Source organism: Anomalospiza imberbis, unplaced genomic scaffold (genome assembly GCF_031753505.1).
Source record: "Anomalospiza imberbis isolate Cuckoo-Finch-1a 21T00152 unplaced genomic scaffold, ASM3175350v1 scaffold_74, whole genome shotgun sequence".
NCBI classification, from domain to species: domain Eukaryota; kingdom Metazoa; phylum Chordata; class Aves; order Passeriformes; family Viduidae; genus Anomalospiza; species Anomalospiza imberbis.
The window spans coordinates 269,025-279,794 of NW_027100356.1; the positions used below are offsets into that span (position 1 = coordinate 269,025).

Consider the following 10,770-nt stretch of genomic DNA (forward strand, 5'->3'; position numbering starts at 1 on the left):
GCTGCCTGTGGGAGCAGAGCAGGAGGGCAGGACATGTGCCCAGCCTGCAGCCGGCCACGGCACATCCAGCCCTCAGCAGCTGCCCAGAGCAGGATGCTCCTGTGCTCGCTGCCATCTCCCCAAAGCTCTGATCCCACCATGCAAAGCAGACCGGACCCACCTCACGCCATCCCCCGCTGGAAGAAAAGCTGGTCCCAAACGATGTCCTCATCCTTCTCCCAGGGCACGGCCCATCCACGCCACAGCTGCTCCCAAGCACTTCCCCATCCAGACTGGACCCCACCTGGAACGCTTCCTCTAGAAAAACACACAACAAATTATTGAAAATAGATTACAGACAAAAAGGGGAACAAGAAAAAAGGTCAAAAATCTTATCTCTGTCAGGGGCTAAGGAAGGCCCAACCCCTGCAGGCCAGGGAAAAACCCACCCACAGGTGAGGGAAGCCCAGGCTATCTCCCTTCCCCCTGCACTGCCCTCCAAAATAACGGTGATCCCAAAGCAAACAGGGGCAGTGGAGCAGCCCAAGCCCTTCCTTGCCTGCAAAGCAAAGCAGCCCCTGCACAGGTTCTGGAGTCCCACCTCTGCTCCCACCATGGGGGTTTCTTTGTGTCGGGCTGGCTGCCCCAGCCCCAGCCCGGGGCACGGTGGGTGCTGGGGCTGTTGGCAGGGCCAGGAGCCCACTCCCATTTCATCAGCACCCCAGCCCATCCCCCCAGCCCTGCCAAAAGCAGCCTGGCAGCTGACTGAAGGATCAGCTGCATCCGCCCCAGCAATGGGGGAACCTTTGGTTCCCGGCCAGGCTGTGCAATGCCCAAATCTGGGAGCATCCCCCTGTGTGTGGACTCACCTGCAAATTCCCTGTGGAGCCTGGCTTTGGAGAAGGTGCCAGAATCAAAGTCCATCATCCTCAGCTGCCGGTGACCAGGTGGAGGAAGAGGTTGTCATCCTTGATGTCGTCCTCACTGTCCCCAGCAGCAGCAGCCCCACCTGGTACAGCTTCTCCAGGGGCTTCTTCTTCTTCCCTGGGGTGAGCCCAGGCTGTCAGGGTTCTGCCCAGGGCCCCAGCTGTCAGGGAACCAGGACAAGCAAAACCAGCTCGGATGGTGGCCACCAGTGCTGGGCAGAGCAGCTGAGCTCCAGCACAAGGGCTGCATGTTCCCATCTGATGACCCCTGGGCAGTGACACAGGCAGGACAAAATGTCTGCGTTCCTTTGCTTCTGATTGCCAAGGCATGTGTGGAGCTGTAACTTACCAGGGCCTTGCATCAAAGTGTGCCTGTGGCTCTCTCCCTTCTTCTAGGGCAGATCAATATCCTGCAGCCAGGGATCACGGAACAGCTCTTCTAATGAGGGCCTGTCCGAGTGCAGCATGGATAAACACCTCCTGATCAGATCTTGGCACTCTGGACAGAGAAACCAGAAACCACCGGTCAGTTGGAGAAGGCTCCTGTTGGCTTTGCCCCACTATTCCCGTGCCCAGGCCATGCTGGATGTGCTCAGAGCTGGGCCTAAACTTCCCCATCAATTCCCTGTTTTGGAGGAGAGCAGGACATGTGCCACCTCCTCAGCAGCTGCCAGAGAGGGATGCTCACGAGCTGCTGCTGTCTCCCAGCACTGGTATTGCCCCCGTGGCCAGAGATGAGGATCCACCTTGAGAGAGCCGTCCTGGCAGCGAGAGCTCATGGTCACAGCTGATGTTCCAGCCCCTCCTGAAAGGGTGCTCCCCGCAGACCATCTGGTGCAGCAGGATGCCCAGGGACCAGATGGTAGCTGGCTTGCCGTAGTACCAGCCAAACTGGGTCCATTCCGGGGGGCTGTATGACCGTGTTCCTATGGAATACAGATGGGGTTCATCAGGGGGACGCTGCTGCTCCCTGAGCCTGGCTCCAGCATCCCCGGGTGTGTGGGGGCCGCCCCAGTGGCACACGGGGTGACCGCTGCCCTCTTGCCAGCACCTGGGACTTGTGTACAGGTGTACAGACTCGGGGATGGAAAAGAAGCCACTGGGGTTGGAAGAGAGCAGTGGAAGCCCTGGCAAGGCCCGACCATGAGGAGGAAAATCCCACTCAGTGCTTGGGAAAACCATGCCCTCATCCTCCCTGCCTGCACTGCCCCAAAAACCATTATGAAGCCAAAAGAAACCAGGTGAGTGGAGCAGTCCAAGCCCTTTCTCACCTGCACCCCAAACCGGCTGGGACACAGGTTCTGGCCACCCCTTTCTGCTACCCCACCCAGGGGTGTTTTTGTTGGGCTGGCTGCCCAGCCCTAGCCTCAGTCCTGCCCAGAGTGGTGGGCAAAGGCTGCCAGCAGGGCTGGAAGCTGGCTCCCCACCCAGCCCTGCTCAAAAGCAGCTCAGCTGAAATCTCAGTGCCATGAAGGGCAGCAAAAGGGAGAATCCCCGCTGCCACACCCAGCTTGGGCTGTGTGGTGTTGGGCCATGAGATGCCGGGACTGAGAGCACACCCCTGCGTGGGCTCACCTGCAAAGCGAGTGTAGGCTGTGTCCTGCAGGTAGGTGCCACAGCCAAAGTCAATCAATTTGGCCTGCCCGGTGGCCAGGTCAACCAGGATGTTCTTGGGCTTGATGTCCCTGTGCAGGACCCCGCAGCTGGTGCAGTGCCGCACGGCCTCCAGCACCTGGCGGAACAGATCCCGCGCCAACTCCTCGGACAGGACCACCTGTTCCCGAATGAAATGGTGCAGGTCCTGAGAGTGCTCTGGGCGTTCCAGCACCATCACGATGTCGTTGGGGAGCTCAAGCCATTCCAGCAGCTGGACGACACCGGGAAAGCCAGTGGAGACCTTGTCCAGCAGCACGACCTCCAGGGGTGCGCTGGTGCCGTCGGGCTGCGGGAGGAGCGCGATGCCATCAGTGGGGCTGATGCCGTGCTGGGGGTCGGGAACCCCTCAGCCAGCCCGGGATGCTCTGCGCCCTGCGCTGGCCCTACGCCCGCTCTCCCTCGAGGTGTCCTGGTGGCTTCCACCCTGCCGGGCCTCGGCTCATCCCTGCCCAGCTTCTGCCGCTGGCCCCGCTCACTCACCAGCTCGCCCCAGTGCTGTACGCGGTTCCGTGGCACCCTTTTGATGGCCACCTGCGAGCAAGGGAGAGCAGCGAGTTGAGCTCGCCCGCCTGCCCTGCGCAGCCCCATCCCCCTCCTCCTCCTCCACCTCCTCCTCCTCCTCCTCCTCCACCTCCGCCCCCTCCTCCTGCGCCCGCCGCCGGCCCCGCTGCTCACCGGGGCGCCGTCCGAGAGCCGCGTGGCTGCGAAGACGCTGCCGAAGCCGCCGCTGCCCAGCAGCGAACCCAGCCGGTACCGCTCCTGCAGGGCCTCCTCCTGCGCCTTCCCTGCGGGCGGGACGCGGCTGTCAGCGCTCGGCCCGGGGCCAGGAGCGGCCCCCGAGCGCCCCCCGAGCGCCCCGGGCCGGCCCTCCCCAGGCGTTCTGTCCCTGGAACGGGACAGCGGCGGCTCGGGGCCGACGGCCGCGCTGCCGAGCGGCGGAGCTCGGGCCGGGGAAGCCGCAGCGGGGGCGGCGGGAGCGGCCGCGCCGCGTGTGTCCTCCGCGGGGCCCGGGAGGAGCCGGGGCCGGGGCCGGGACTGGAGCCCACGTCGGGGCCGGGGCCGGGCTCGGGCCAGGCGGAGCCAGAGGGCGGCGGTGCCGCCCGAGCTCCAGGCACTGATGCCCGCCCAGCAGCGCCACCGCCAGCACGACCAGAGCCGGGCGGAGGCGAGACCCCGGCGGGACGGCCGGGGACGGGGACGGGACCGGGAACCGGGACGGGGACGGGGCCGGGGCCGGGAACCGGGACGGGGACGGGGCCGGGGCCGGGAACCGGGACGGGGCCGGGAACCGGGACGGGGACGGGGACGGGGCCGGGAACCGGGGCGGGGACAGGGCCGGGGCCGGGGCCGGGGACGGGGACGGGACCGGGAACCGGGACGGGGACGGGGACGGGGCCGGGAACCGGGGCGGGGCCGGGGCCGGGAACCGGGGCGGGGACGGGGCCGCCCCGCCCGGGGCCGGGGGCGGGCTGGGGACATGGCCCGGCAAGGGGAGAGGGGGACTGGGAGAGGAGGGGACACCGGGAAAGGGAGAGCGGGAGAGGGTGCGGGACAGCGGGCGAGGGAGTCCTCAAAGTGACTGGTTTTGCTGCTTTCGCTGCTGCTTTCGCTGCTGCTGCTGCTGCTGCGACTGCCGCCGCCGCTGCTGCCGCTGCAACTGAAGCTCCGGGGCCGTTTGTCCCCGTGTCCGTTTTTCTGTTGCCTGCTCGCCCCCGCGCCCAGCCCCCCGCTCCCCGGGGGCAGCCCCTGAGCCTGTCCAAACACGGGAACTTTGCCCTGTTCAGCCCAGACCCAGAGTCTGGACTCCTACACAGGGGAACAGGAATCCCCTCGGTCGCTGCCATGCATTGTCCCCGCTGAGGATCAAACCCTATCGGGGCACATTCCCTGAATGCAGAATTTGTATCTGACCCAGGCACTGCATTTACATCTCCAGCAGTGATTAAAAAAAAATAAAAAACAACACAAAAAAAACCCCAAAAAAACAAACGGGGAAGGCAAACTGTGTGTAGCTCATGGTATTTTAGAGTGTCTAAAATTCGCCAAGTCATGGATCTTAGAGATGAGATCTATTTGGATTAAGGGGATGGAGCAGTAGTGCAAGATGGAAAAGAGGAGCATAAAAATAAACAGAGAAAAACATCTTCAGTTGTTTCTTTCCATTTTCATTTCATTTCTTAAAAGCTGTTTCAGTTTTCCCAGAATCTTCTCCACACTCCTGTTTGCTATTTCCAGGAACCTTTCCTGGAGAACGAGGTGCAGCTTCTGTCACAAGATGTGGCACCAACTGCAGCTTCTCTAGGCTTTCCACACCTTGTGTGCAGCTCAACTCTTGCAGCACAGCAGGACAAATGTTTGAAGAACTTGACCGCTTGTTCTTTCTTTTCCTTGTGGGCTGGGCAGTTGTGCCATTGGTAAGGTTTTCATTGTTACTGTTCTGCCCTAAGAAACCATGACGGGCTACCAGGAATTGTCAGGAAATGCAAGCCTGACTGAATGCAGAGAAAGAATCTGCAGAGCCTGCATCCAGAAATGGAGAGCTGTGTGATAATCATTGCAACATCGCCATGGGCATCTTGGAAGTGATCTAGAAGATGAAAATGCTCTGACAGAGGGCGTTTGTTTCTGAGTTCAGTGTAGAGGATTCCACATCTAGTGCATTGGTTCATAAATCAAGAGTTCAATCAGTTCATGGAAAGCACCAGAACAAGCTGGACCTCTCAGCCTTAAACACTTCAGTTGTTCAGGGACCCAAAAATGTTCCATAGAAAGAGCATTAGAAGGAGAGGAAAGAGACAGAGAGACAGAGAGACAGAAGCTCCACAGAAAGACACACATGTGGCTCCCAGCTCCTGGGGTTCCAGTGTGGGTGAGACACAAGCCCCAGGAGAAGGCAGAGTCCATAGCAGGGGCTGACCTTGTGCTCCTTGGTTTTAAGCCCCTGGGCCTTCGTGGGCCTCCCCCCAGCTGGGATTTGTGATTGCTCGGGCGTTCAGAGCCGGGTTAGCGCTGTCCCAGCTGTGGGACTGATTGACAGCTCAACCCAAGGTGTCTCGGGACACTGATCTCATCCAGCCTCTGACAGTGACCATGGTGACACTGGGGAACCTCATGGAACCGTGGGTCAGTGTGACAATGCAGGTCCAAGGACACCATGGTGATATCCAGGTTTGCTCAGCACCAGAGACACCTTTGCCTTGTTTGTCCCCAGCTGTCATCACTGCCTCCAGTGTTCTGCTCTAACTGGAACCCGGGGACACTTTCACATGAGTTGTGTCCCTCAGTGGGACCCATTAAAAGTTAAAGAAAGTCTGGACTTTGAATCTGACTTTGAGTTCTTGAGAAGTTCTTTGAGCACACTCTGAGGTCTGGGTCTGATGCAAAGAGCACCAAAGCCCCAGAGGGTCATTAACGTCCTGGTGCTGTGTCTGTGCTGCTGAGCTGGGCCAGGCTCCTGGCCCAGAGGCAGCTCCTGGCAAGGGCAGCGCTGCAGAGAGACAGCTGTGGCCAGGAGCAGCTCCTGTGCACAGCCCAGCAGGGCTGGGGCACTGCCAGGGCATCCCAGGGACACGAGCAGGGCGCAGACAGAGCTCACAGGGGCTCAGCACTGGCAGGGGCTGTGGGGTGTCCCAGAGGGGGCTGTGTCACAGCAGCGCCTCTGTGGCTGTGTCACGGAGGCACAGAGCAGTTGTGATGTCAGAGAGGGGCTGTGTGACAGCACAGCGTGGGTTGTGTGAGGTCACAGACTGGGCTATGACATCACAGAGCGTGTTGTGTGAGGTCATCAAGCAGCTATGGCATGATAGAGGGGACAGTGTGACATCAGAGAGCAGGCTGTGACATCATGGCATGGCTGTATGACATCATAGAGCGGGCAGTGAGGTCAAAGTGTGTGCTGTGACATCACTGAGTGGCAGTATGACATCACAGGGAGGGTTTTGTGACATCACTGAGGGGCTTGTGACATCACACAGCAGGGTGTGACATCATAGTGTGAGGCCATAGGGCAGACTCTGCCGTCATGTAGAGAGTGGCTCTGTGACATCAGAGTGTGGGTTGTGACATCACCGAGTTGGCTGTGTGACATCATAGAGCAGGCTATGACGTCATGGAACAGACTGTGATGTCACAGGATGACTTTGTGACGTCATAGTACAGGGTGAATTTCTGACATCACAGAATCTTCTGTAACAGCACAGCTTTGTGACATCACAGAGTGACATCGCAGAGTTGGACCTATGACATCACAAGGGAGCTATGTGGCATCCAAGAGTGGGTTGTGACACCCCAGGGGCTGTGTGACATCACAGGGGCTGTGTGAGGTCAGTGGGGAGGTGACTCTGCCCCAGCCCCCCCTCCCAGTTCCCCCAGAGAAGTCCAACGCTGCTCGTGCACAGCGGGGTCCCCTGTCCCCCCAGGTCCCCCCGCCCCCGGTGCCGCAGCCTCCCCCAGAGGATGTTCCACGAGATCGAGCCCAGAGCCTGACACAGGGCCATGGGGGGCGGGACAGGGGACAGGGACCCCCCGGCAGCGTCCCCGTGTCCCCCAGGGCCAGAGCCTGGCCCAGGGCTCCTTCACCCTGTTGCCAACGAGGGCTTGAGAGCGCTGAAAAAATCCCCAGCAAGGGAGCAGCAAAAACCAGATTTAATATTGAGCAACAGCACCACAAAGTTCCTTGGCAAGAGTCACTCTGCTCCTGACTGGACACTTCAGGCACAAAAAAGGAAACAAAGCAACAACAAAACCAAATAAATTCCAGGCAATTAAATCAGAAATAAACCGAGAACTGGGGCTTTCATTCCTATGGAAAAGAACTGTCCTTCTTCCTGCAGGTGCCCGTGGCCACAGCTGGGATTTCACCTCCAACACTGCCTGTTGTGACAGACTGGAGGAGATTGTGGGCTGGAAACTTTTTGTGTGTGGGGGAGGAAGGGGCAGGTCCAGCCTTGCCCTGCCCTGGAACCCCATGTCACACAGCCCCTGTGATGTCCTACAACCTCCTGTGATGTCACACAGCCCCTCTGATGTCACGCAGCCCCTGTGATGTCACACAGCTGCCCTGTAATGTCACACAGCCCACTCGGAGATGTAACAGGCCACCTGTGATTTCATACAGGTGCCCTGTGATGTCACAGCCTGCTCTTTGAGGTCCCAGTGTGCTCTGTGATGTCACAACATCTGCCCTGTGATGTCACAGCCCAGGCTGTGATGTCACAGCCACCCTGTGATGTCACAGCCAGCTCTATGATGGCACAGCTACCTTTGTGATGTTATGCAGCCTCGCTGTGATGTCACAGCCCGCCCTGTGATTTCACAGTCAGCTCTGTGATGTCACAACCCACTCTCTATTGTCTCAGCCTTCTCTGTGGCATCACACTGCTGCTCTGTGATGTCACAGAGCCCTTTTCTATGATGGCAGAGTCTTCTCGGTGGCCTCACAGCCCATTCTGTGATGTCACACAGCCAGCCTGTAATGTCACAGCCAACTTTGTGACATCACAACCTCCTCTGTGATGTCACAGCCTGCTCTGTGATGTCACAGCCTGCTCTGTGATGGCAGAACTCACTTAACATGTCACACAGCACCTCTGTGGTCACACAGACCCACTGTGTGATGTCACAACACCTTCAGTGATGGAACACAGCCACACTATAGTGTCACAGCACACTCTTTGACCTCACAGCTTGCTCTGCTCTGTGATGTCATACAGGCATGCTCTGATGTCACAGCCTGCTCTGTGATGTCGCATAATAAACCAGAGATGTCACAGCCAACTATATGATGCCACAACCTGGTCTGAGATGTCACACAATGACAGAATCACAGAATTGCTGGGTTGGAAGAGACCTTTAAGGTCATCAAGTCCAACCCATGCCCTAACACCACCTCAGCTAAACCATGGCACCGAGTGCCACATCCAGTCTTTTTTTAAACACATCCCATGATGGTGACTCCACCACCTCCCTGGACAGACAAGTCCAGTAATTTATCACCCTTTCCATAAAAAACTTTTTTCCTAATATCTGACCTAAATTTCCCTTGGTGCAGCTTAAGACTGTGTCCTCTTGTTCAGTCAGTTGCTGTGAGGAGAAAGAGACCGACCCCCACCCGACTGCAACCACCTTTCAGAGAGTGTAGAGAGTGATAAGGTCACCTCTGAGTCTTCTCCAAGCTAAACAACCCCAGCTCCCTCAGTCATTCCTCACAGGACTTGTGTTCCAGACCCCTCACCAGCCTTGTTGTCCTTCTTTGGACACGCTCCAGCCCCTCCATGTCCTTCCCAAATTGGGGAGCCCAGAACTGGACACGGCACTCGAGGTAGGGTGCCAGTACAGGGGAGGAATGCCAAGCACAGCAGTGCCAAGTACAGGGGAAGAATGACCTCTCTGCTCCTGCTGGCCACACCATTCCTGATCCAGGCCAGGAGCCATTGGCCTTCTTGGCCACCAGGGCACACTGCTGGCTCGTGTTCAGCCTGCTGTCGACCAGTGGCCCCAGGTCCCTTTCTGCCTGGGCACTGTCCAGCCACGCCGACCCCAGCCTAGAGCAGTGCAGGGGGTTATTGTGGCCAAAATGCAGGACTGGGCACTTGGACTGGTTAAACTTCATCCTATTGGATTCTACCCATCCACCCAACTGTTCCAGGTGTCCCTGCAGAGCCCTCCTGCCTTCCAACAGATGGACACGTGCTCCCAGCTTAGTGTCATCCGCAGATTTACCAATGAAAGCCTCAATGCCCTCATCCATGTGGTCAATAAAAATATTGAACAGAGCTGGCCCAGCACAGAGCCCTGAGGGACAGCACTGGTGACTGTCCCCAGCTGGATGCAGCACCGCTCACCACCACTCCCTGGGCTGACCATCCAGCCAGTTCTGAACCCAGCACAGAGTGCTCCTGGCCCAGCCGTGGGCTGCAGCTTTTCCAGGAGTGTGCTGTGGGAGACAGTGCCAAAGGCCTTGCTGGAGTCCAAATAGACACATCCACAGCCTGTCCTGCATCCACCAGGAGGGTCACCTGGTCATGAAAGGAGACCAGGTTGGTCAAACATGACCTAGCCCGCCTAAATCCCTGCTGGCTGAGTCTGACACCCTGGCCATCTGTCACGATCTGCTTGTGCGGGGTGTCGTGATGGTTCTTTTCACCAATCCCAAAAGTGCAAAACGGCAAACAGCAAGAGACTATCAGTTAATCACAACAAATGCACCTTTATTAAGGGCCAAAACAGTAAATGCGATAGTGGGGATCAGAAAGGAGATAAAAGGATAGAGAGAGAGAGAGAGAAAAGAGGGGGATGGGAATAGCTACCAACACAGGCGAGATCCTCACAGTTATAGTCCACAGAGGAAAGAGGGGGGAACATGCTGGACAGTGAGAGTCTATTGTGATTGCTGTGGGGGAACAGGTGAGTCCACTGAAACCACCAAGGCAGGACGAACACAAAGAAGAATAAGTCCGTTGGAATTACTGAAGAAGAACAGGTCGTGTCATTAGTGGTTTCCCCTCTCCCTGTGGGAGGGGTCTCAGTCTCAGTCCTTGGGAGGAGGGTTTTCCATCTCCGTCCGTCTGTCACAGCGGTCACGGGGCAGATGAGAGGTCTTCAGTGAGAGATCATTAGGGTCACCCTAAAAGTTCATTCAGATTCAGGAGGAGAGTGGGCAAATATGCAGTAGGCCGTTCCTTGGTGGGTTCATGCCAAGTCCTTGCCAATTCCTTGCCAACTCCTTGCCAGGCCTTGTTCGGAACAGCTAACGTAACGGTACAGCAACTGCACCTGCACTGCCGCTCTCTCCAAGCCGGTACTGTAATGGGGGAAGGGGTTTTTGCTTGTGGCAACCGGTAGGCAAATGTGGGGGCTTCAGACGGCCTCTTACACCTTCCCCGAGCTGTCTGCAGAGCAATCCACATCAGCCCAGGCCGGGCTGGTCAGTGGCCGGTCAGTTCCATTGACTGGACGCGGCTCTGGACGCTTCCCTTGGAGCGACTCCAGGGAGGGAATGCTGGGGCTGTCACCACTGGGGTGTCACAGACAGGGGAACGCTGGGGCTGTCACCGCTGGGGTGTCACAGGCAGGGAAACGCTGGGGCTGTCACCGCTGGGGTGTCACAGGCAGGGGAACGCTGGGGCTGTCACCGCTGGGGTGTCACAGACAGGGGAACGCTGGGGCTGTCACCGCTGGGGTGTCACAGACAGGGGAGCGCTGGGGCTGT

The 10,770-nt window shown here is 58.4% G+C and overlaps 1 protein-coding gene across 1 annotated transcript; it reads right to left on the reverse strand.

Annotated features, from left to right (window-relative positions):
* Window positions 1-835: 835 nt before the first annotated feature.
* LOC137467665 (serine/threonine-protein kinase pim-1-like) lies at window positions 836-3,328 on the reverse strand. Its single transcript, XM_068179113.1, has 4 exons — window positions 3,237-3,328; window positions 3,042-3,092; window positions 2,481-2,847; window positions 836-1,831 (listed from the first exon to the last, which is right to left on the reverse strand). Exons 3-4 carry the CDS (start codon window positions 2,734-2,736, stop codon window positions 1,590-1,592), a joined length of 498 nt encoding a protein of 165 aa, XP_068035214.1. The 5' UTR covers window positions 2,737-2,847; window positions 3,042-3,092; window positions 3,237-3,328; the 3' UTR covers window positions 836-1,589.
* Between the last annotated feature and the right edge of the window lie 7,442 nt (window positions 3,329-10,770).

Bases quoted from the DNA above. Each gene is read 5' to 3' on its own strand.
- LOC137467665 (XM_068179113.1), bottom strand. From the start codon at position 2,736: ATGGTGCTGGAACGCCCAGAGCACTCTCAGGACCTGCACCATTTCATT. The intron at 1,832-2,480 runs GTGAGCCCACGC...TGTATTCCATAG, and splicing joins AGCCTACACTCGCTTTGCAG to GAACACGGTCATACAGCCCC.